The 27,947-nt window shown below is 36.2% G+C and overlaps 1 protein-coding gene across 2 annotated transcripts in view; it reads right to left on the bottom strand.

Moving 5' to 3' along the window:
* The window catches only part of LOC127864186 (uncharacterized), a 42,355-nt gene extending 15,449 nt beyond the window's left edge, over nucleotides 1–26,906 (bottom strand). For both annotated transcript variants that reach the window (XM_052403890.1, XM_052403891.1), the window contains exons 1-9: nucleotides 26,841–26,906; nucleotides 10,413–11,161; nucleotides 8,775–8,917; nucleotides 7,596–7,698; nucleotides 6,036–6,248; nucleotides 2,060–2,225; nucleotides 1,802–1,833; nucleotides 1,041–1,140; nucleotides 269–418 (exon numbers count right to left, since the gene is read on the bottom strand). In XM_052403890.1, the coding sequence (XP_052259850.1) occupies nucleotides 269–418; nucleotides 1,041–1,140; nucleotides 1,802–1,833; nucleotides 2,060–2,225; nucleotides 6,036–6,125 (538 nt within the window). In that variant the 5' untranslated portion in view covers nucleotides 6,126–6,248; nucleotides 7,596–7,698; nucleotides 8,775–8,917; nucleotides 10,413–11,161; nucleotides 26,841–26,906. The remainder of the gene's footprint in view (nucleotides 1–268; nucleotides 419–1,040; nucleotides 1,141–1,801; nucleotides 1,834–2,059; nucleotides 2,226–6,035; nucleotides 6,249–7,595; nucleotides 7,699–8,774; nucleotides 8,918–10,412; nucleotides 11,162–26,840) is intronic.
* Between the last annotated feature and the right edge of the window lie 1,041 nt (nucleotides 26,907–27,947).

Below are 27,947 nucleotides of genomic sequence, written 5' to 3'. Positions count from 1 at the left end.
TGGTGGAAAGCGAGCCTTTGTATATAATAATTTAAATACACAGGAAATGATGTTTGGATATAGAAATATATAGTTGCCTCTGAATTGACCAGAAAAGATCGATGTCATTCCAGTCTCAATATGAACAATTGTGGGTGTACATATCAGTGGTCAGTTATACAAATAGTATAAGGTATGTCGTTTTATTGGTAAATTCATGTAATAATTAGATAGGAAACTCGTCGATAAAAAAACTGATCTATTTGCAAGAACGGGACAAACAGCCTACTTTGTTCAGTGTCAAAGCAGAAAAGTTGAACTTCATTGTCTGTGCGCTCGCCCACGTAACATCCGATGAAGAACAAGCGGCTGCTGACTCGGGTCAACAACATGTAGGAGTCGAACAGCATGTATCTCCCTCCGTACCGCCGGCCTAAAACTAGCGCGGAACTTATCTAAGCCTCGTTCTTGGAAAACTGGGCTTAATGCATGTTCGTAAAGAATCCTCCCAGATTAGCCTCTGCAGTTACCGCTTTTATCAAATGTTTCGTTTAACGGAAGTCTCCATTCTATGAGGAAAGTGTCGTCCCTGATAAGCCTGTGTGGACTGCACAGGCTAATCTGGAACGACATTTTACGTACATGCATTTAGCCCAGTATTCACAGAACGCGGATAATATAAGTTATATAGGCAATCAAATCAGCGACAAGGGTGCAAACGTGTGTTTACAGAAAAAAAATTGTTTGAATCAAACTGCATTTCTTCAGCAGATTACCAGGAAGAAAGAGACTCATTGGTATAAAACATACGTTCATACTTAATAGTTGATTGGTCGATAACGCTTTCGTAGTCTTATAACATATGGAGCGAAAACCATAAACTGATCTTGACAACAACATTTAAAAGCTTTATTGGTAGTATATGTTATGCTAGTATGTAATGCGTACACAGAAAAAGAAACGCCGTTAACATTGAAATATATTGAACGATATATGCCGCGAAATTCCAACGTATGTTTAATTCTGAAAGGTAAAGATACTGTCGCATCTCCTGTACGTACTGTTTGAGATCTCATACATGCGAGAGTGGGTGACAAGGTCCATCACCATTACGGGTCCCATTTCAACCGTTACTGCGGCGAGCGTTCCCGGATCGTTTACCTGTAAAACAACGATATGAGCTTTGTTCTGTGAAAACAGGGCTTAATGCATGTACGTAAAGTGTCGTCCCAGATTACCTGTGCAGTTCGCAGAGACGACATTTTCCGCCTTGACTTGATTTTCGCTCAGGAATAGATCTTCTTTTAACGAGAAATTCCGTAAAAGCGGAAAGAGTCGTCACGAATAAGCCTGTGCGGACTGCACAGGCTAGTCTGGGGCGACAATTTACGCACATGCATTTAGCCCAGTTTTCACAGAACGGGGATCATTTTCATTGATCACTCTTTTCAACAGTATGAAAGTCATATCATGACGGCCAGTTAACATACACTTTTCCTAGGCAAGCTGTCTTCCTATTACTTGGTACACATGCTTTTATGAGAACTGGCAACTGCCCTTCGTGAATCAGGGGTATGGGGAGAATGGCCGTACATAATATGAACACATCACTTGCGAATGTAAATGTTCGTCACATTATTCAAAAACAAAAATGCAATAAAGTTTTGAGATGTTAACTGCTTGCTACTACACTTGTACTGGTGGCCTATGGCATACTGTGGAGAAAGGTATAAAAACTGATCACAACTTGGTAGATCTCCTCCTTGTATCCAGTTTTGATTATGGCGTCAACGCAGCCGTTTGTGATGGTGTACAGTTTTACCTTCTTGTCAAAACGTGACGTCACGAGGAGTTCTACAAATGAAGAATGACGTCATAGACAGAGATAAATTGGGCGGAACGGTTTCTAACACGCTCTGACCCAAATCGCTCAGTTCGCAAAATCTTCAAATCATGAATTTGATTTCTTAGTGACGCGGAATAGTAATGACAAACCATGACCGTAATATTTAATTACAATGTTGTGAATACTGCCACCCCACACATGAATTGTAAAATGTAAATAAGGACTTTAACGTACGCTTCCGTTTGGTGACGATACACACTCCTCCCGAGACGATGCCCGGAAACACGATGCTGAAGTTAATCTGTTCAAGGTCAAACAAGTACAACTTTTTGCCAATTTCCATGACCACTGATCTGTTGTCTGCTTCGTAAAACCAAATGTATGCAAAGCCGACCACCTCCTGTTGAGTAAAACGTTTGAAAGTATGACGCACAATATATTTATTTATTTATTTAAAGTTTACTTAATTGGACTGTTTTGTTATTAACCAAAGATATCATGTACGTATCTAAAGTATCAAATAATGATCAGGGGGAATGCAACATTTACAACAAATCGAACGTTTTGAGTGTAGAAAGAATAATCACATAAAAGAAACTCAATAAAAATAAATGAAAACAAAAATGTAATTCATGAATTATTTACATGAGCCCCGTTCTGGGAAAAACTGGTCTTAAGGCATTGCGCAAAGTGTCGTCCCAGATTAGCGTTTGCAGTCCGCAGAGGCTAATCAGTGACGACAGTTTCCACATTGGAATTTCTTTTAAAAGAGACTTCATTTTAACGAAAAAATGCAACACACGTGGAAAGTGTCATCCCTGATTAGCTTATGCGGACTGCACAGGCTAATCTGGGACGAGAATTTACCCACGTGCATGAACCCCACTTTTCACAGAACGGGGCTCATATAAACGGCATCATTATATGTTGTCGAAATTCATTTCAGCAAATGAGAGCAATACACATAAAATAATCAAAGAGCGAAATAAAACTCGTGGTATTTTTAGTTCACGCATAGCGCGGTATTCCACGGAGAGCAAGTTGGTTCCTTTTTCCAAGTTCTTTATTCCTTATTCACGCGTTAGAAATTTGTTGCATGGTTAAACAAAATAATGCAAACATTTCTGAAGTAAATCAAAACAAAGTAACTCGAATACATTTACGTTATGTATTACGTTACATATTCATGTTTCTTCTTCGCGCTTGCATAGGATTTCTTGTTTAAACCGAACCGATATTTTTAATTCGAATACTAACTTCACATCAACAAAAACCTAAAGCATATACTATTATTTTACATGTATGTGATATAAAAGTGCAATCTTGTACATTTAAACATGTTTTTGTATTTTTATAATCCAGTTCCTTATTCGGAACCTACAATTGCAATGATTGTCATTGATGTTTTTGTCTCTTTGGTTCATTTCAATATTTTGTTAAGTATGAAAATGACATTCCTTATTCGATTTGAATGACAAATAAGGGATCATTTCCTCATTACTTTTTCAATTCGAATAAGGAACTCGGTTATGATTCAATGAAACTTAGTAGAGATTTGCTGCAATAAATGTTTTTGATACCCAACCTAAAATAACAATGATTTACATTGATTAATTGGTCTCTTTGGTTCATTTTAAATTTTTAATAGTCTGTTTAGTATGAAAATGCCAGTTCCTTATTCGATGTGATTTTATTCTTACTGAATAAGAAACTGTGTTATTATTTTATAAAACTAGATAGAAATATATTGTTATGCATATTTTTTTTTACTTCGAACCTTCATATACCACGATTTTCATTGACATTTTGTATTCTTCGGTTAATTTTTATTTTTGTTTGAGTGAGGAAATACCATTTCCTTATTATCGTCTTCATAATACTTGTTTTCAGCGTGTATCGTCGAATAGAATATAAAAATAAATGTGACAGAATACGTCCATATAGCATAATCAAGCTTAAATAACCCTCACTACATATTAAATATAACATATCCGAAAGTGATTGTCCGAAATACAGGCTTCCAAATAAGGAATTAACTTTACGCCAAATTCCTTATTCAGAGGCCATAATTTCGAATACTTAAATTCGGATCACTCTAAAATAGCACAGCTTTATGTTCGTTATTATTGGCGATGTAAGCTTTGTTATTTATATCTCCGGTACAGTTCTTGAAGTCTTATCTGACCCTGAACTTTGGTTAAGACTATATGATAGCTGAAAACTAAACATGTTTAGATATCTTGTTCCGTTTTCATACAAAAACTGTTACGAAGGGGTAGGATTAAGAATGCAAATTGATTTCAACACGCCTCCATAAAAGAAAGACTGCACCGGCAGCAGCGGCCCAATTGCCCCTAGAAGACTGAAACGTTTCACCAAAATGCCTCAATATTTCTTTGATGATTGAAACGAAAAAGCGCATTCTAGCTGTTGAAGTGTGTTTTCGTCATATATATTTTTAGTGCGAATACGCGTTTTTTCGCTCATGCAGACCAATGGTACATTCGGCGACTTTCAACCTCGACACATGACGAATGCAAATGTTCCAGACAGCATTGTCATCAGTGCGGCGTCACTGATGTCACATGAAAGTGAGACTAAACCGGAAGCAGCGGCCAAGGTGCCTCTATTAGACTGGCAATTTTCATCGATATGCCTCTGTATTTCGTCGTTCCTGTTGATGATGTTTTTTAAAATTAAAAACCAAAACTTACATAGCTGTAATCGGTTGGTTTTATTTGAATAGATTTTCTATCTCTGAAAGCTCGAGGATGCCTACGTTACATCCGGCGACCTTGAACATTGCCGCACGATTAAAAGTCGTGGGAACAGACACATTTCTCGGTAGCGTCTTTTAATTCATATTAATCAGCAGCGTCGAAGCAACGCTGAGGCACACCGAGGCAGTTGCCTCGGCTAAAATCTGCAGAGCAATCTTGAGATCACAGGTATTGGGCGCGTGGCCCAAGTCATATTAACACTATCAATATGTCATCAAACTTTGTTTTTCTTAAAAAATAAATAAATTAAAAATCTGATATAATATATGTTTATATATATAATATCAGAATTTTTAAATGAAGAAAGTTGTTTTATGACATATTGATAGTGTTAAAGTGACTTGACCACGCGCCCAATACCTGTGGTTGAGATTACATGGAAAAAGGAAAATGCATGTCAACGAATAAAATCTATATAAGAAATTGAGGCAATTTAATGAATTTTAGTCACTATGATATTCACAAACAAATATTATCACTGAGTACAATTGGTTCATGTTGAGGCAGATAATTATTTCAATTTAATAACTTCAATTGATGCCAAAATTGCTCAGCAAAATGATTTGGAAAATCCGTATACTAAACAAAGCGTCGCACTGTATACTTTGATGCTATATTCATGGAAGACATCGGAACGTACCGAGCTAGAATCGAGTGTTTTACGACCAGGCCTGGGTCTATTTTGGACCTAAACACACTTCGGGTGGTTGGCGTTTTCGGCTTTATTAGTATTCTCCCCTTTATGGCCGGCTTAAAACGTGGACACGTTCTACTATGAAAGAAGACCGGCTTAATGGCATCGCATTAATGTTTGTTCATAAACACATTCCAGTTTGTCGAAAACAAATTTTTAAAATGTGGGATTCGACTGGAGGCGGGAGAGTTGAATAAGCGTTCAATAAGATTGATATTTAAGAGTTGAAGAATAATAAAATATGTTAAGGCAGTGAAAAAGTATTGCACGATTCATGAAACATAATTCGCTAAAATGACTGATAGATCTGTTTTCTTCAGATTTTAAGGTAGATCTATATTATTTTAGTATTTCAATAATAATTTTATTTAGCACATTATATTATCCATATACATATTATGAGAGAGCTGCGTCTCATTTTTTTATTATTCTATCTGACTTCAAATGTAACATCGATTATTGTAACATATTCTAAAAATGACACTAAACTTGTAGCAAATTTTTGTGTTAACTTTATTGATACTAAACGGTCATATGTAGCATCCACGATTCCGATAATTTAGGTAAAAAATGTGGTTTAAATGGACTTTAAACGCACTTGAGACGTACTAGGAAAAAAAACATTACGGGTGCGGGGATGGACAATGCCCCCGGACCCCCCTAGAATGACCTAAGATATTGCCTCGGCTAAAATTTTACTTGTTCACAAGTTGAGTTTTTTCTTAAGTTTCGCTACCTTGAGAGCCGGAAACTTCTCGTATTTCTCCTCCGGAAGTGATGACACAATAATCTTACAGTGAGGCGGCAGGGAGGCCGGAAGCCACATCAAAGAGCGGCCATTGTGTGAGGTGTCCAGCTGGTCAAGCGAGTCCAAGATGACCACGATTGAACACTCTTCCGTCCCTTCCTCTTAGAGCCGATTTAACTGGACTTTTAGAAGGTCAACGGTCTGAAAAAGAGAAACTATTGTTCAGAATCCATATGACAATTTATCTTTGCACGAGGCAGTTCAAGAAAGGAGTGTTTTAAACAAAATAGTATGGTTCCCGATATACATATGTGTCGTGTTCTGAGAAAACTGGGCATAATGCATGTGCGTAAAGTGTCGTCCCAGATTAGCCTGTGCAACCCGCACTGGGAAAACTGGGCTTAATGCATGTGTGTAAAGTGTCGTCCCAGATTAGCCTGTACAACCCGCACTGGGAAACTGGGCTCAATGCATGTGCTAAATTGTCGTCTCTTCCTAGCATGTGCAGTCCGCAGAGGCTAATGAGGAAAGACAATTTCCGCCGTAACTGAATTTGCGTGTGAAATAGACTTCCTGTATACGAAAACTGCCATAACACCGTACTGAATTTCATAATACCGTACTGAATTCCATAATACCGTACTGAATTCCATAATATCGTACTGCATAGGTTAATATGGAACGCACAAGCATTTATCCCTTTTTCCCAGAACGAGGCTCATATGCATCTTGAAAGGAAATAACCTGGGACTGGCATTCTACAATATTTAAGACTGTACGACCAGATTTATAATGTTAGCATGACTATGACAAAGAAGACAAATTTTAAGAAAAACATTACGAGCAAAAAATAATAAGAACAAGACCACCGCATAACGGGTGCCAACGCTCGGCTGCGGGTGCATTTTCAATAAATGAAAGCTTTTCAGATTTTTTATAAGGTCACAGTGACCTTGACCTTTGACATAGTGACCCAAATATGTGTGTGGCATGTAGAACCCATCAAGGTGCAACTACATATAAAGTTTCAAAGTTGTAGGTGAAAGCACTTTGATGTTAGAGCCAATGTTCAAAACTTTGACATAATGTTAAGGATTTAGCTAGACCCGTACGACACGACAAGACTCGACGACGGACACGACACGACGAGCTGTCTATGAAAATACCTCGAGTTTTCTCCGAAAACAGCCGAGCTAAAAATAAGAAAAGGGTGAGATGCTATGATGAAATTATTGATGATGATGATGATGATGATGATGATGATGATGATGATGATGATGATGATGATGATGATGATGATGATGATGATGATGCTGTTGATGATGATGATGATGATGATATTGACGACGACGACGACGATGATGATGATGGTGAGGATGATGATGATGATGATGATGATGATGATGATGATGATGATGATGATGATGATGATGATGATGATGATGATGATGATGATGATGATGATGATAATGATGATGCTAATAATGATGCTGATGATAATGATGATGATGATGACGATGATGATGATAATGATAATAACACACGTACCAGGCCGGTTCGTGGGCTTTGATTTCCCAGCATACTCAGTTGTTGCACCAGACTCTGTAGCAGAGACAGTACGGAAGAACTCTCCACTGTTGTACCGAGAAACCTGCAGCCCAGAGAAATATGCGTCATGTGATGTGTGTTAACGTTTCAGGTACATAATAATAATGAAACCTTGCTCTGTGAAACTAGGCTTAATGCATGTGCGTAAAGTGTAGGACCAGATTAACCTGTGTGTTAGAAACTATGCTAAATGCATGTGCGTAAAGTGTAGGACCAGATTAACCTGTGTGTGAGAAACTGGGCTAAATGCATGTGCGTAAAGTGTAGGACCAGATTAACCTGTGTGTTAAAAACTAGGCTTAATGCATGTGCGTAAAGTGTAGGCCCAGATTAACCTGTGTGTGAGAAACTGGGCTTAATGCATGTGCGTAAAGTGTAGGACCAGATTAACCTGTGTGGACTGCTCAGGCTACTCAGGGACGACACTTTCCGCGGTCTCTGAAATTTTTCCTTTCAATGAAAATTCTTAACAAAAATCCGCTCCAAGCGGAAAGTGTCTTCGCTGCGGACTGCACAGGCTTATCTGGGACGGCACTCTACGCACATGATTTAAGCCTCGTTTTTCCAGAACAAGCCGAAATATATGAATAATGCGTTTGCGTGTAAATGGTAACAAAATGACGTTATTTCTTATGATAAAGAGGACATCAAAATACACTGCTAACGGACTACACAAAATTGATAACTCGCGTTTATTTAGTTTCAGCGACCACAATTTATTCGTGGACTTATCATAGCAAAAAATATTATTCAAGCCTCAGGCAAGAACGGGCCTCCTAAACTTCGAAATACACAAACACGTAAACTAATGAACACTTGATCGGTTTTTATTTATAAAGGTCTTACAAAACTACGAAAAAAAGTCTATTCGATAAATTTGTCTCTTTCGCAACTTATTAATGACATTGGTAAATTTACTAGTTCCAATACTGCTATATCGGTAGTTCATATAGGAAATCTTATTTTAAACAGTTTAAAACAAATACTGCATTTTACATCATCCATCGTCTCATTCGCGCGCGAGTGCGTGCGTGCGTAAGTTTTTTTTTTCAATGAATCTTTACGGCCTCCAGTCCGAGGGCACTCAAGATATGCTCAAATCGACATGGCATCAGTTACCTTTACACGAGCTTGGGCGTCTTGGCCAGCCAGATCTTGCTCAATTTTTCCGACAACGCCAGGATGGAATTGCCCGAACCTCTAATTCCGTGCACCACGAGCGGGGCCGTTGTCGATTCGTCCATCAAGAAGGATTTGATCCGCTGTAAGAGAAGAATGCATAGTGGCAACAAATAGGGATCGTGCTGAGAAAACAGGGCTTTATGCATGTGTCATCCCATATTAGCCTGTGCAGTCCCAACAAACTAATTAAGGACAACACTTTCCGCCTACACTCTGATTCTCGTTTTAAAGAGACCCATTTCTAATGAAAAATTCAGCAGCGGGAAATGCCGTCCGTGATTAGCCTGTACGGACTCCACAGGCTAAATTGAGAATAACATTTCCGCACATGCATTAAGCCCTGTTTTCCCAGAGCGAGGCTCAAATCTTAAGTCATTGATAACTTTCACACGTTTTGTCTTAGCTTCATGTTTAACAATACAGTAATAATCGAACATCCACATACTTTTAACACAAATACTATATTTAAGTCCTAATACAGAAAAGACCTTACACAAGTAGCCACCAATTGATTACACTCTACAACTGCTTATTAAGATAAACATTCAGTTCGCCGTGGCGTTATGGATAAGCTGTTCGCCTAGAGATCGGGAGGTCACTGGATCGACCCCCACTCGGGGAGCGTTCTCTAGATCTTTCCCAAAGACACCAAGTACTAGTTATATACTCAGGAAACGGACTCGAGAGCGTTTCTGTAAGCCTGAGACTTTCGATGCAATTGAGCTAAAATAAATAGGTTAAATCTAAGATAAACATTTGTGCCAATTTATTTCCGACTACCGCTCTGTCTTGGACAGTTGGAGGATCCTTGATTGAAAACCCGAACATACTCAAAGTGTAGTAGAGCAAAGTCGGGTAATTTCGACACCTTAAGAGTAAAATTTGATTTAGTCCTGATGTGTCGAAATTACCCACCAAGTGCCCAAACTAAATGAAAAACACCGTTTTGACTTGTTGATATTTGCTAACGAACGTTATTATCGTTGCCGGCATAATTCAAAACTTCAAGCGATTTAACTAAATGCGGCGGAGTGTAATTTCGACAGTAAGCGGCTAATTTCGACAGTCAGCGGCTAATTTCGACACTTGTCTTTGTATTAATTTTCAACAACTGTTTTAATCAGTTATTTACATTGTATGTCTCAATTAATAGAATTTCACGATTTCTTTAATGTCTAGTGTTAATTAGGCTCGATTGTTCATTGTCGGCTCGGGTACTGCTAACATTTACCCCGGGTACATTGAATTCTCTAAGTAATACAATGTACGTATTTTAAATGACTCACTTACATGCAATTAGCGAGACGTTTGATAGAGAGATGTTATCTGGTGACGTCACAACACCAACTACGTCACATTTTACAACGAAATCATACGGGATGATGATGATTTAAGACTGGTCTGATAAATACTGTGAAAAGTGTCGAAATTAGACGACTGTCGGAATTATCCGACATTGCGCTATACAGATTTGAATACGATAGAGCATTACACAATTAGGTGTAGCAAACAAGTAACAGTGAAATCGCTCATGATTCTCCAAATTGATAGCGTTGGAATGTTGAGCGCGCGTACATCCAGAATCTCGGTACGTCTATGGAACTCCGCGCACAACCGAATGTGCTGCAAAATTCCTCGGTGAGTCGGACGTGCAGAAGCTTTCGATTCCGAATAGCTTGCGTCACCCGGGAGATCATGTTGTCCGCGGAGTCCTTGCAGAGGCGCGCCAGGTACTTCCGGTGCTCTTAGCATGTATCCGGCTAGATACCTGCGGCGCAAACCGGATGTGCTTAAAACCTAACACGTTTATTGGATTACATTTGAATATTAATATAAAACACAATCAATCGTGGCATTAAAATTGGTAAAGAAGTAATTGTCTTGACACTTATTTCATTGAATTTAAGGTGTACATGTTTAGTAGCGATATTTGTTTACTCGTCCGCATATACAATTCAATTGTGGAAAACACTGTTACTGTTACTTTTATTAAAGGTACGCATAAGCGTTTGATTGTCTGCAAATGGAAAAGAGCGTCAGTAGCTGCTCCCGTACGCTTGTGAAAGCCAAACGCGGGGAATAAGGGGCTATTGTCGTCTAAAATCGTGCGTAATTGTAATTGAGTTTAACCCTTTCCTGCTCAGAAGCGGAGTGTTAAAGGGTTCAGCGAATGTATGGCCGACCAGCCTTTGGGCTCCCGACATACTTTCCCGGCCGACCCAGTGCACGTTGTAGTGGAAGATCTTGTCGGAATGCATGCGCGGCTCCATCCGGTGCTCCTTGAGTTCCCGCAACCTCCGCCTTCTCATGCGCACCCCGGCACTCTGCAATACATCTGAACGTTTAATCACGTGACAACACACACTGTTCGTGAGAACATTACTATATGTGAAAGAATGAACCATGTTACAAAACGAACCACGTGAAAACACACACTTCGTGATCACGTGAATGTATGTGACAGAATGAACCAAGTGACAGAACGAACCACGAGACAACACACACTACATAAGCACGTGACTATACGTTAACAAAACACGTGACAGAACAAACTACGTTACAACACACATTACTTGAGGATGTGACTAAATGTGACAAAATGAATCACGTGATAGAATGAACCACGTGACTGCAAAAACTAGGTTAGCACGTGACTATGCGTGACGGAATGAACCACATGACAACACACACTTCGTGAGCAAGTGACTTTAAGTGAACAAATTATAATATTGCCAACTTTTAAAGCATGTTTTTTGGCCTTTTATTTTCCTGTTCCAACCATGGTATAATTTTAAAGATTTATATGTCTTGAAATAATTGCAATAAAAAGGCATGTCCTACGAATGCAGACACGATAAAAACATCATTTTTTACAAAACATTGCTCCACAAAAGCCCCATACAACAGAAAACACACACTAAAAAAAATATTTTAAGTTAGAATGCAATTGATGTCATCAAAATTCCCCAGATACATATAAGATATAAGAAATAGCCACATATTACAGGTCTAAAAAATTTTAATGGTGTAGCCGGGTTGTTTATAGAGAACACAAGTGGGTTGTCGTATATATTCTTTATTTTATAGATGTCTATAATATTGAAAATGATGGCCAGCGACCTGAGGACTTAAGTTTTAAAATAAATATATGCTGACAAATGGAAAATGCCAACATCTATCTCTTACGAGACTTTATGATGGAATGATCATAAACTAGGGTATAAAACCATTGAAACTCTATAGCTAAAACATCTCACATAAAAACATACAGTGTTAGTAACTCATTCACTCACCACTTAGCACCCACACTGATACTCGCTCACATTCTTGCATGGGTTAGTAATATTAAAGGATTAGTGTCAGAGTGAATACCCTGTTACATACTCCCTATGTTGGAAAAAATGGCTCCTGACATTTTAAACATATAACACAAAAATTTAAATGACCAATCCCTACTATAGTACCCCCTTGACTATACCAGCAATTCACATTACTGAAGTACACTCTCCACTAGAGTATACAGTGTTTACAAGGAGCGTGGGAAAATTCCTGACCTATATACAGTATGTATGAAAACAGCTGTTCAATCAGCTGACAGTTCACCCACTTGTCAATCAAATGTAAACAGAGTTGGTGCTATATATATATATACAGGGAAAATATGCACAATAATTCAACTTAGAAGGTTGAATCTAAGTACATGTACACACACTAATTGCAATATAAATTATTAGATTGCAAATAAATCAATCTGTTAAAACATTCTATTTACTGACCAAAATATAGATAAATATATCCTGATAATAATATACTGAAAACTGTTCTTTAGCAAACATCACATTGACTTTAGAAGACAATGTACACAAGATGAAAATTAAACAATACCATTCATCAGGTCTAAATATTATTAAACCATTGAAATATGATAAATTAAAACATGCAAAAACAAAATCAATTTAAAACAATTGTTTTAAAATATGTTTAAATATTTTCATGAAAAGCAGATAGACAATGCATTTTCATAGGGACTGTTATGTATACTAAATAAGTTATACATAATAAATATGGACTTCCTTTTTACAATCATTATAGTTCTGAGCAAAGATTGGCATGACCCATTCTCCATATCTATCTGGAGGTTGTCTTAGCCTTTGGGGTCTGCCAACTCGTTCTGGTTGTATTATTGTAGGTGGTGTAACCTGAGGTGTATGTTGCTGTGTTGTATGTGATGAAGTCTGAGTCTCACCTTGAGATTGGTTACTCACTGGCTGACTAACTAACTCACCAACATGAGTTAACTCCTGAGTTTGTGGAATTTTGATCACTCAACAAATTGAGTGAGTTGATTGACTGCTCAGACATGCTACCATCTACCGCTGACGGTGTCTGAGATAAAGGACTGAGAATCTCAGAATTGGCATTGACAACCGGACTGTGTGTCCGTTGTCTTGTGACATACCCAGGTACATATCCGACACTCCGCTGTGGAATGACATAAGAGTCTGACTCGGACGAGCAGTCACTATCGGATGTCTCCATGTGTTTTGACTGGGATCTGATAATCCTTTTTTCATGACATGTGTTCCCTTTTTGTGAATTGATGTGGGTGAAGCACTAGGGAATATTGCTATTGGCAGCAGTAAATTCCTATGCAGTGTTCTGATAGGACCAGCACCATCTTCTCGTCTAACCTTGTTTACTGGAATGTCAGGATTTGGGATTTCCATGACAGTATACGGTTCAGATTCCCAATGGTCAGCCAACTTGTGCTTACCATCAAAATGAGTTTTTCTCACTGAAACTCTATCATAGACCTCAATACTGGTGGCATTCACCTTGCGGTTGTAAAATGCCTGATTCTTTACACCTTGCTTCGCAGAGGCCTCTGCAGCCAGCTTATGGGCTTGCTGCATGCGATTTTGCAATTTGTGTATGTAACCAGTAGGGTCTGGAGATCCTTCATTCCCGGGCTCGGTACCCATGAATGTATCTATCGCAAGTCTGGGATGCCACCCAAACATGAGATAGTGGGGCGAATATTCTGTAGCGTCACTATTAGTGGCGTTATAGGCTTGCACCATGGGACCTACAAAGGATTTCCAATCTTGTTTTTGGACTGGATCTAGTGTTCCCAACATCTTTATGAGTGTTTGGTTGAATCGATCCGCTGGGTTACCCATTGGATGGTATGGGGTTGTGTGGGATTTTTCAATTACATATATTTTGCAAAGCTCCTGTATTACCTTACTCTCAAAATTTCTGCCCTGATCGCTGTGAAGGCGTTCAGGAAATGAGTAGTATCTAATAAAGTTGTCATACAGGGCTTTTGCTGTAGTAGTGGCAGTTCGGTTTTTGCAAGGGACAGCTTGTGCTTACCTGGTAAAATGGTCTGTTATTACCAGGATATTTTCATGGCCTCCCTTTGATGGTTCTAGGGACAGAAAATCCATGCAAACCAGTTCCATGGGTTTTGTGGTCTTGATGTTCACCAGACCAGCTGTCTGTTGAGGACTTTTCCTCAAAATACATCTGGTACAACCCTTAATTTTCAGTTCTAGATCTCGTTCTAGATGGGGCCAATAAAATCTCTGCCTGGCCAACCACAAGGACTTGTCCTTGCCTGGGTGTCCAACATCATCATGAACACCTTTAAGGGCCTGTTCCCTGAATGCACTAGGTAAAACTAATTGCTTAACGACTTGACCATCTAAGGAGGTGGTTCGGTACAGCTGTTTATCCTCAATAGTGAGTCGTTTCCATTCTCTGAGTAACAGCTGTACTTCGTTTGGTTCCTTACGGAGTGCCTCCTCTCTGGGTCGGGAACCGCTTCTTAATAGGTCAAGTACTCTAGCCAGGTAATGATCTTGAGCCTGAGCTGTACTCCAGTCAGTCCTTTGTGCAGGTTGTAATTGAGATCTGGCCTTTTCTGCAGCAAGAGGACAGATATCAATGGCAATACATTCTGCTAGGGGCATTTGTACTTCAGATGCCTGTGTTATGGCTTGGACCATATCTGAAGAAACTTCAGGTATCCTGCTCAAAGAATCAGCATCAATATTTAGTTTGTACTTAATGGTGAAATTGTATGCAGCCAATGCTGCAATCACCGAAAAGCACCGAAAAGCACCGAATATCACCGAAAAGCACTCAATTTCTCTCTATATATATGCAATATATCGTTTCTAGTGTGTGTGAACGAGTTTAATTAGGAACAAATGGTTATATGATTGTATGTTTATAATACATTGTGCCCAAAATGGTAAATATCGGCAATATACCGACCGAAAAGCACTTCATGTGAAGACCGAAAAGCACTCAATTTCTCGCTATATATATGAACATTTGCGTTTCTATTGTGTGTAAACGGTTTAAATTAGTTATAAATGGTTATATTTCATGCATATTTATACTACCTTGTGTTTATAATGAGGTATGAATGCCCAAAATTGGATAAATATCGGCAATATACCGACCGAAAAGCACTTTATCTGAAGACCGAAAAGCACTCAATTTCTCGCTATATATATGAATAGTTGCGTTCCTATTGTTAGTAAACGGTTTAAATTAGTTATAAATGGTTATATTTCATGCATATTTATACTACCTTGTGTTTATTATGAGGTATTATCATCCAAAATTGGATAAATATCGGCAATAAACCGACCGAATGCACTTTATGTGAAGACCGAAAAGCACTCAATTTCTCGCTATATATATGAATATTTGCGTTTCTATTGTGTGTAAACGGTTTAAATTAGTTATAAATGGTTATATTTCATGCATATTTTTACTACCTTGTGTTTATTATGAGGTATTAATGCCCAAAATTGGATAAATATCGGCAATATACAGACCGAAAAGCACTTCATGTGAAGACCGAAAAGCACTCCCGCAACAGCAGAGAATCACCGAAAAGCACACTAGTTCTGTACATATACATGAAAGTTAACTATAAGGGTCGATTTTAATGGATTGAAAAGATGTGCATATTTATTTAGTCAATAATGACTTCATTAAATAATGATTTAAGTTTAAATATAAAGCTCATTACTATTTTGTGGCCACCGAAAAGCACTCCTACGACAGCACAGAATCACCGAAAAGCACTCAATTTCTCTATATTTACACGAAACTAAGCTATAAGTGCCGTTTATAATGGATTGAAAAGATGTACATATTTATTTAGTCAATAATGACTTCGTTAAATATTGATTTAAGTTTAAAGATAAAGCACAAGCACTCAATTTCTCTCTATATTTAATATAGTCAATGATGACTTCGTAAAATATTGATTTAAGTTTAAAAATAAAGCACTATATATATGAGGCGCGTTCTGAGAAAAATGGGCTTAATGCATGTGCGTAAAGTGTCGTCCCAGATTAGCCTGTGCAGTCCGCGCTGCTAATCAGGGACGACACTTTTCGCCCAAACTTGATTTTCGGTGAGGAGCTACATCCTTGAAACTAAAAATACCATAAAAGCGTTTTCAATAAGTTCAAGAGCAGATAACAATCTCAACAAAATATGTTGCTCTTCACTACCATTCAAACATTTTGAAATACATGTAGATCTAAACAGACAGTTGCCGTCACCGATTGTTTTTATAGGTGTGTAAGGCCCTATCATTACAGGATGAAATTTGTGCAGAATATTGATCGCCATCTTGTCCGCGTCTGAAGACGGGAACGTAACATCCGTCTGCTTGAATCCCACATTATACGCATCTAATAGTTTCCTTTCGGACTTAGCAGCATTTATCAATGCATTTTCTTTTTTGACTGTAATGCGGCCCGAAGTCTGTAAAAAGAGGGTGTCCCGAAGAGTTGACTAAATTTCAACAGCTAACATTAAATCATTAAAGCGCGTAAACTTCACAAAAAACGATATTTCCTTATTTCCGTTCACATTTTAAAAATGTTTGTATTAATGGGTTACTAACGCTCGATTGGTCATTGTCGGCTCGGGTACTACCTACATGTACCCGGTCGATATAAGACTGTACCCCAGTTGTATTCCCGCCCAAAATCCGATGTCGTAAAACGCGCTAACGATTATCTTAAACAAACTTCTGTTAAGAAAAACTGCATCAACATGATTTTTGAGTATGAGTTACTTAAGAGTACCCGGGGTACATGTAAGTTTTACCCGAGCCGACAATGACCAATCGAGCGTTACTAACAGTAAAATACCCAACAGCGGTATAATGTTATAGATTTATTTTTGCATTAACATTAATTCAAAACATTTTTAGTTCATAATGTTATTCACGTTAAATAAATACATCAGTTCTTCTTTTCATTTGCATCAAATTAAAGGTTAAAGTCCGATTGTTTTAAAACAAAACTGCTATTTTATGAATTTATCAAGCATGTACACTTAACAAAAACACGTGATGTTTTAAAATTTTGTTAAGTGCGCGTGCCATTGAACGTTGGGTTAAGAGAGAGTTGCAAATTAAATTACACATAATTAAAAACTGATACTATTCCGTCAGGTTGATTTATAAATCATGTTTCATCGCGACAATATGTTCATTGTTTCATTATTATTTTTTTAATTTAAATGATTGAAAAATTATGTCAGAAAAAAAACTTGCAACATAAACACTTCCTGGAGTTGCACTTATTTATTGTTGGATACCGATTACACGGAGCTTGATTACGCTGCGAACTAGAACTCTGCCGCAATGTATCTCCAATGAAAGATGTAACATTAATTCAAGCACGTATACTTAACAAAAAAAAGATATTTCTTTATTTCCGTTATCAGTTTAAAAATGATGGTATTAAGGTGTTACTAAACAGTAAAATACCCAACAGCGGTCGAGATTAATGCACTTGGCCGCTAGATGAATAATTTTATACAACTATTCTGGGCAAATTTATAATTTCAAAACTTTTTTAGTTGGTGTTGTTATTCACTTTCAATAAATACATCAGTTCTTTTTATCAACCTAATTCCTGTTATGTGCTACTACTTCTAATCAGAATTATATATATTACAATACACCATCAGCGGCCGAGCGCAGAATACTGCGCTTGGCCGCTTAAAAAAAATGTGGAATGCATCAAATTGAATGTCAAATTCCGATTGTATTAGAAAAAACTGTTATTTAATATAAATAAATCAAGCACGTACACTTAACAAAAAAAAAGATATTTCTTTATTTAATGTAGAATTTTGCAATATTAACGAGCTTTATATATAACAATGTTATATTACTTCTTTCTAGGTGAGTAAAAAAACGCACAAAAAACATGTATAACATATAATATTTGTACATAATTTATAAAAAAGAAAAATAATGATGCACATGATATTTTATAATTGTGCTAAGTGCGCGTGCCATTGAACGTTGAGTTAAGGGAGAGATGCGTATTAAATTGCACATAATTGAAAGCTGATACTATTCTGTCAGCTTGATTTATAAATCATGTTCCATCACGCCAATATATCCATTGTTTCATGAAATTGTAATGCCATAAGACCCGAATGAATACACCATTTATTCCAAGCAGGTAAATAACAATTACTATAATAAAACAGGGGAAGTCTACACTGTGTATTAGCAACGTGCTGTGGTGATCTTATCAGTTCAATACACAGGAACATGGCTACTGTACTGGAATTGGATTTACAGCCAAAATAACTGTTTTCATTTCAGTCTACACTGTGTATTAGCAACCTGCTGTGGTGATCTTATCTTATCAGCTCAATACACAGGAACATGGCTACTGTACTGGAAATATCGGATTTACAGCCAAAATAACTGATTTCATTTATTGCTGAAGTGGTGTGTACTTTAACAATTAACAACGCGAATTGATCCACCTCACCGTTGCACATTTTTAATTAAATTAATTAATTTACTGGGTTAATTAAAGACAGCGCTAATAAAGTGTGAAGGTGGAAATTAAGAAATAAGATCTATTTTCGCATGTCACTGAATACACATGATACATGGATACAATATAAATAAGACACATTTGAATCTTTCATTTCTCCAAAAAATTAGCACGTAGTCACATATATATAAGATAGATTAAAGACCAGAAAACAATATAAGTAAGACACATTTGCATTTTTCATATCTAAAAACAACAACATGTGAATCTTAAGCAATACATTTATTACTGACACTAACTATTCTAAAAGTCGGCGGACAACACAAGTTCAAAGAAGTTTTTTGGGTCCCATATTGACACGTTGTTTTTATTGCATTAATTGGGGGAGGATGGTCATACGAGAAGCAATGATGACACGTTGTTTTTTGCAATATTAATTCAGGTAGGTTAGGGAGGGGAAATATACGGGTTTCACGTTGACACGTTGTTGTTTTTTCTGCACTTATTGGGGGAGCTATTGAATTTCAAGTGTACATGTTGATTTTTTGTATCTTCAATAATCCATTGTAATTGATTTAACACATACGCGCCTTTTTAAATTTGTGTTTGAGCTGTAAATTAATAGTCATAATAAAATGTATGTTAAGTTACCAGCGTACACTCGATACTCGCGCAATGAATGGTTTTAATGGAACGATTAAAATCGCTATTATTAATACAACGCACATTAACTAAAAGTCATGCTGCAATTTCTATTCAAGAGTTTCACGTCAATTAGAAATACTTAAAACATATACATCAATTTACGTATAAGATGATAAACACCATGAAATGCTTTTCGGTTGGTACATTGCCGATATATTTATAACTTGCTACCTGTTTTTTATAAAAAATATATATTATATTCGATTTTTAACATGAATGTCTCAGTCCTCTAAACCGAAAAGATCCGTAACATAAAATAGTGTCTTTGTGTCGTATGAACGAATCTGTACTAAAACTAAGATTAGATTCACATCGTACATCGAATAAATAATTGAGCACATGTAAATCAACAAAACTGTACATTAATTCACACGAGCCGCACTGTTCGGACATGAATGAAAGGCGCCGATCATAACACAACTTCTCATGATTATCTGGAATATAATTAATTGAAGGTGCGAAAATCTATTTCCAAACTGCTTTGTGCTGATTAAAGAAGCGTACCGGCCGTTCGTTCACAAGTTGTTAATGATGACTTCAGACATTAAAATTAAGTTTCAATATGAACAGGCTTTGACTAAATAAATATGTACATCTTTTCAATCCATTAAAATCGGCCCTTATAGTTAACTTGCATGTATATATAGAGAACTTGAGTGCTTTTCGGTGATTATCTGCTGTCGCGGGAGTGCTTTTCGGTCGGTATATTGCCGATATTTAACCAATTTTGGGCATTAATACCTCATAATAAACACAAGGTAGTATAAATATGCATGCAATATACCATTTATAACTAATTTAAACCGTTTACACATAATAGGAACGCAAATATTATATATATATAGCGAGAAATTGAGTGCTTTTCGGTCTTCACATGAAGTGCTTTTCGGTCGGTATATTGCCGATATTTATCCAATTTCGGGCATTGATACCTCGTTATAAACACAAGGTAGTATAAATATGCATGAAATATAACCATTTATAACTAATTCAATCCGTTTACACCCAATAGAAACGCAAATATTCACATATATAGCGAGAAATTGAGTGCTTTTCGGTCTTCACATGAAGTGCTTTTCGGTCGGTATATTGCCGATATTTATCCAATTTCGGGCATTAATACCTCGTTATAAACACAATGTAGTATAAATATGCATGCAATATACCATTTATAACTAATTTAAACCGTTTACACATAATACAAACGCAAATATTCATATATATAGCGAGAAATTGAGTGCTTTTCGGTTTCCACATGAAGTGCTTTTCGGTCGGTAATTGCCGATATTTACCATTTTGGGCACAATGTAGTATAAACATACAATCATATAACCATTTATTACTAATTAAACTCGTTAACATACACTAAAAACGATATATTGCATATATAGAGAGAGAAATTGAGTGCTTTTCGGTGCTTTTCGGTGCTTTTCGGTTATTGTATGGACCGAAGCCTAAGACAATTGAAGGGAAGTTACTAAACGTTTCTATAAAGGCCGATTCGTCTCGAAACCATTCGTTACACATTTAATGAGCTTAGTATATTATAAGGAAATCCTGTAGCTATATATTAAACAAAACAACAAACTAGTCATGTAATCCCATATTACAAAGGTACGAACATAAATAGGGTACGAAACATTGAATGCATCCACTCTGGATCAGCAGACGATTTATTTCATAAATCAATCTCTGGGTTAATAGTCGCCATCTTTCGAACTACTTTCAAAAGTACAACAACAACAATAACAGTAGAAGACAATTTTAATTGCGAAAAGTTGAAAAATTGAGTACATGTGTCACGGTTGTTGAGTGGAATAGTGTTATTTTCAACTGTGTACGAAGCATGTGAACTGGTAGTGGAATAACCGAATTGTTGGTGGAAATGGAATTTAGAAATATATCTAATAATTCATCATTTTTCATGTCATGATCGTGTAGAATTATCATCAGCATCATTTCTGTGGAACATTGCAATATTCAAAATACAAGTGTTTCATAGCTATGGTGCTTTTGACATAGTTCACTAACCATCAAGACTGAAATGATTCATGCACACAGGTAAAGTAAATAATTGAATTTGTGCAGAATGTTTATTTTTTACAAATTATTATTTAATTTAACCAATTTATTTTAGATAGATTGCACTGAAACTCAAAGTCTAAAGCTTAGTAAGACACTTAAGCCAGTTTTCTGAGAAGAAAAAATACTTGTTCAGAGTATAGCAGGCTCATGCGGCCTCTGGTTTATTTATTTGGCCTCGGCCTTTAACCTGGGTCGCTTTGATTTCAGGTGTTAAGCCCCCATATCAACAAGGCTTTCTCGACCCTATATGTACTTATTCATATTGTTTAAAGATTTTGAGAACCCTCGCTCAGTGCCAGTGGGGATAAGACAGGGACCTTCTTATAGCTAGATGAATGCATCAAATATGCCAGCAACACTTTATAATCAATAACTTTATAATTGATGATTCTGTTCTTTTAACTACATTCCTAATTTACCAAAACAATGTGAAACACATTTTTATGCTCCGAAAGGAGGGCATATAGTGATCGCACTGTCCGTCTGTCTATCAGTCACACTTTGCATTTAGGTTTCGAAAAAATGCTAATAACTTCTATGTTGCTTCAGATGTAACATTCATATTTGGTATGCATGTGTATATGGACAAGGCCTTCCCATACACACACCAATTTTGACCCCTTTGACCTTGAACTTAGGGTCGGCGTTTAGGTTTTGAAAAATGCTCATAACTTCTATCAAAGCGTTTATCGGGGGCGTATGTCATCCTACAGAGACAGCTCTTGTTTTTGCTACTGTCCTCTGCACAAACCATGATATATCTGCATATATGCATCCAACCAAATCAGTAAAACTATTTGTCACTTAATTACAGTAAACTTATTGCATGTTAACTTTTCAACAATATATATATACATGTATATATAATTATATATAACAGATCTTGAAAAAAACACACATCAAACTTCAAATTGTTTTAGTAAATTATAGGCTTTAATTGGTATTGTGACATTGACACCACTCATGCATGCGACATTGACACCACTCATGCATGCGACTATACAATTATACAACTATGGAACACATTATTTATGAGAAATTCCAATACATCAACATATCTACTCAGATTTAAGGCAGATAATCTAGTGCTTTTTTGCTGCCATTTTTACTATTACACATTTTTTCATTTTATCATATGATGCATTGATCTTGTTTCTAAACTAACCAAGCAATCATGTTAAACTTTTGAAGAAAGATGTTGTCAGATAAATATAAAAAATATAATCACTACAAAGTGAACAAAATTCAGTTGAATACTGTGACCAATAAAGATTTGCCAAAGAGCAATTCAGATCATGATTTAAATTAAATACAAGTAATATGAAAGTCTGCCTATTGGATCCCAGTTAAGACTTATTTGTCAAATCTGCACATTAATTTTCCCTTAGCCATGTAGAATTGGGGACTAAATACCATCAAGTCATGAAAAAGGAGCAGGGTATAGCACGCTGCTATCGATCTCTTGAGCTTTCACATGAATTTTACGGGTAATTTTCATACAACAAATGATATTATATAGTGTAATGATAAAGTTTTATGAGCACAAATTATATCTCTTACTAGTGGTGCAAAAATCATTTAAGTGTCACATTTCAAAAGAAAATTTATATAAAAAGGTATTATTAATTGTTAAAACGTTATAAAAGGTTATTTCAATTCACTACAACATTTAATTACAAGAACAAGTGCATTTTATGTCCATTACAATACATGTAACAGTATTGGCATTGTATTTATCTGCATTTGATGTGCATTTAATACAATTAAAAATGCAGACAAGACACACTTCTAACAGAACATATGTATTTTTTTTCCGCATTTTTCCAGCATTAATACTCTTCAAGTGTATTTTTTATCATCCCAAATACACTTTACCAGGAAAAAGGTATGTTAAAATGCATTTTTAGTTTGTTTTAAGTATATTTTCAAATGCATTAAGACACTCTTTTCTTTTGCAAAAAATGTTGAACAAAAACTTGAAAATATTTAATATACTAAAGTGTAGTAATAATTAAAGTTTTGTATGAGCATCAAAAACAGTGTCAAATTCATACCAGTGCCTATTTAGTAGCAGTAGGCCTTATATGGTCTACTTGTGGTAGAAATAATGCATTTTGTATAATACAACATACATAAATTAAAAAATATAGCTGCCCATACAGTTCAATACAATGTTCAATTAACTACACTATGCAAAGTTGAAATATGACATCAAGCTTGGAATAATCTTTTCAATAATGAATAATATGCTGTTTTAATTTATAAGTGAAATAGACACTTGCATATTAAAACTGATTTTACATCAAAACTTAATGTTTAATTTGATTTTTAGCTCCACTGGCCAAAGGTCCTGTGTCCATCATGCATCCATGCATAAACTTTTCCTTTAAACATCTCCTAAACTACTGGTTCAATTCTGATGAAATTTCTTAGGAATGTTCCTGGGGTGAACCTCTTTCAAATTTGTTCAAATTATGCCCCTGGGGTCAAATTTGACTCTGCCCTGGGGGACACAAAATTGAAAATTTGCTTAAATAAGGCCTATTTTGTGAAAACTTTCAAAATCTCCCGTCCATAACCATTGGGCCTAGGGCTATCAAATTTGGTATGTAGAGACATCTAATAGTCCTCTACCAAATTTGTTCAAATTATACCCCTGGGGTCAAATTGACCCTGCCCCGGGGGTCACAAAATTGAACATATGCTTATATAGGGTATATTTTGTGAAAACTTTACAAATCTTCTCGTCCATAACCATTGGGCCTAGGGCTACCAAATTTGGTATGTAGAGGCATCTTATAGTCCTCTACCAAGTTTGTTCAAATTATGCCCCTGGGGTCAAGTTTTACCCTGCCCCGAGGGTCACAAAATTGAACATATGCTTATATAAGGCCTATTTTGTGAAAACTTCAAAAAATTTCTTGTCCATAACAATCCGGCCTAGGGCTATCAAATTTGGTATATAGTGACATCAAATAGTCCTCTACCAAATTTGTTCAAATTTAATCCCTAGGGTCAAATTTGACCCTGCCCCGGGGGTCACAAAATTGAACATATGCTTATATAATGCCTATTTTGTGATAACTTAAAAAAAATCTTGTCCATAACCATTAGGTCTAGGGCTACACAATTTGGTATGTAGTGACATTGTATAGTCCTCTACTTAGTTTGTTAAAATTATGCCCCTTGGGTCAAATTTGACCCTGCCCGGGGTCACAAAACTGAACATAAGCTTATATGGGGCCTATTTTGTGAAAACTTTAAAAATCTTGTTGTCCATAACCATTGGGCCTAGGGCTACCAAATTTGGTATGTAGTGACATCTAATAAACCTCTACCAAATTTGTTCAAATAATGCCTCTGGGGTCAACTTTGACCCTGCCCCAGGGGGTCACAAAATTGAATAAACGCTTTTAAAGCGCCTATTTTGTGAAATATTTAAAAATCTTCTTGTCGAAAACCATTTGGACTATGGCTACCAAATTTGGTATGCAGTAACATCTTATAGTCCTCTACCAAGTTTGTTCAAATTATGCCCTTTGGGTCAAATTTGATCCTGACCCGCATGTCACAAAATTGAACATTATATACGCTTATATCTTGCTTATTTTGTGAAAACTTTAAAAATATTCTTGTCCTTAACTCTAGGACCTAGGGCTACCACATTTTGTATGTAGTGAGATATAGTAGTCCTCTACAAAGTTTGCTCAAATTATGCCCCTGGGGTTAAATTTGACCCAGCCCAGAAGGTCACAAAAGTGTACATGTGCTTAAATAGGGCCTATATTTAAGTATTTGCACATGCAGAGAAATTAGTTTCAGCCTTTTTTTTTCAGCAGTGGAGCGATACAGGGCCATCATGGCCCTCTTGTTTAAATACTCACAAAATGAAACCGTGTTTATGCTTGCATGAACACAGTTTATAAATGCTGTCAGAATTATAAAATATGCAATTACTATAAATACAAATGCCAAGGAAAAGTGCTTTTTGTACTGAGACTGAGCCACACTTAGTATCGTTGGGGAGATGAGTTGTCAATTTTATGTTTATCAGTCTTTTATAATCCAGTGTACCTGTAAAAAGGGAATTTGTAACTAATAATCACAAAATATACACAATTAAATTGTATGCATTTAGATTTATTCAGTACTGAACATTAATCATTTTCCAAAAATATGTAGCAACATTATATTATATAATGCTGCAATACTAAAGTAAATTACTAATTAAAGGTCGCTGATGTGTAATGGATGTGGTGTCCACCTAATGATCTGGAGGTCACTGGTTTGATCCCCAGTGTGGGAGCATTCTTAAGAAATCTCCAAGAGACACCCAAGTACTGGTTCTAGGCCCAGGAAACGAACTCAAGAGCATTTCACATACATGTACGCAGTTAGTAATTTAAATTTAATCGAACTAAAAATGGGTTAAAACTAACAACTGAAACCCTTATTAATACATTTTATTTTGAATCAAGCAAATGTGGAAATTCATTAAAAATAATGAGTAAAATTTAAAAATTCTACTTTAAAGTAATCATGATAATTTAGATTATTTTCAGAATATTTAATGATGACAATGATACAATTATTATTCCCTAAATGATAAAAATAAAACATGTAATGTTAATTTATGACAAAAACGTTTATTTTTATCAATATCATGGTAATTACAACTAGATACAGGCAATTAGATCAGAAACGTGCATTAATTATATTAATGAACAACGCAGACTTTTGTAGTGATTTATGGTCACTATTTTTATTAACGTTCTATACATGACCTGTCATAAAAGGTATTTTTTAGCCAGTACTACAATCGGCAATGAAAGTCTGTATTGCATACATATTCCACCGTCTATTATCGTTTCGCTTCCTCAAACTGAACAAATATTTAATGTTTACATCGCGAAACGTAATGCATCCAGTTTCACTTTCGGTTTGGTTGGTTTTGTAAACACCGTAATTTCATCTTAAAAATTGGATGATAGGGTGATTAAATAATAATGGAAAAGTAAATCATTTGGATAATAGGTCAAAATGCAACACAAATGAACGTTAATAGTGCTCTTAAAATCAAAGTCTCGGTAAAAAGTTTGGCGCTAGTTCAACGCGCATCGTATACAGCCTCATAACAATAGACTGACAACCTTTTGGGTAGTAAAGTAGTAATACAAGGCAATATGGCGACCGTTAGCCACGAGGCCTTTCTTACGGAGGAATCCGAGATAGCCGATGTATCACGATTGTGAATGCATCTTGACATATAAGTCCCGATGTTATGATTAATTACATAGGCTCATAGTCTGTATGTTATGGCAGAAGAGCGTATTTATTAATAGTAAGTCGAGTGAAAAAGGTTTGTTACTTGATTTTGCTTCAAAAATCCCAAACCGCTTATCGATGATCTGTCGACCGAGTAAGCACGTTAACTAAAGAAAGTGGAATTGGTCAAAGTTAATATAGTCACACGTCAAAACGGTCAGCCATTGTCAGAATAAGACGAAGTTGGAAAATACCGTCTCGGAGATTTCTTTATAATAATTGATGTTTCAGTCTTTTATCTTTCAGTATCATCATGCTTATTTATGGTGCATTTGTCGGTCAATAGTTATAAATAGCCAATGTTGTTTCGTTTGACGCCATACAGACCTTAAATTAAATATGTACTCGTAAAAGATCAAAGCATTCAAAAAGAACTATCCAGTCAGCCAGCATGGAACGTTGGCAGATATATATCATTGGGAAAATATTTTACATTGGGAAAATATCAAATAATTCCTCTACGTATTTCATGATTGGGAATATAATAAAACGGTGATATTCAAACATTTGAAACACGTACCTGGCTACTAGATGTTACACCTGTCGTGTCTTCTTCAGTTACATCGTTGAAGTCTAAATCCGGATTCTCAAGGACCCGCAACGCATCACTTACGTTCTCCTTAAATATTTAAAGAAATATAAAAAATTAAACTGTGTTACGATATAAAATAATATTTCTCAGGTTTGGGTCAACGGATTTCTATGATTTTTTTAGGAATGGTATGTACAATAAGGATTTCAATCAATAGTTTCCATACATTTATCAGGAATAATTTTGAAAAATCGATAACGAATTTACGCACATGCTATTCAACAGTATGTGTTGACATTTTTAAAGCAATCGATATAGACACAAAGACAAAATGCGCATCCATCTACTGGCACATTATATATAAAGAGTAGTCGGTACGTTCAGTCACTTAACAATCAAATACATGAAAAAGACTTATGTAAAGAAATAAATTAACGTTTCTGTTTAAAATATACCTGTTCAATGCCACTAGACGTTACGTCCTCTGTGTAAACGCCGTTGTCTGTACCGACGTGAACACTGGCGTTTCTGAAGCGTTGTACCGTCGATGTGTCTTCTTCTTAAAGGCCAGAATGCTCATTCAGGCCAGTGGAGTTGCCTTAAATGAAAAGATCAAGC

Source organism: Dreissena polymorpha, chromosome 1 (assembly GCF_020536995.1).
Source record: "Dreissena polymorpha isolate Duluth1 chromosome 1, UMN_Dpol_1.0, whole genome shotgun sequence".
NCBI classification, from domain to species: domain Eukaryota; kingdom Metazoa; phylum Mollusca; class Bivalvia; order Myida; family Dreissenidae; genus Dreissena; species Dreissena polymorpha.
The sequence above is the reverse complement of the archived record's forward strand: the minus strand, read 5'-3'. Positions and strand labels throughout refer to the sequence as shown.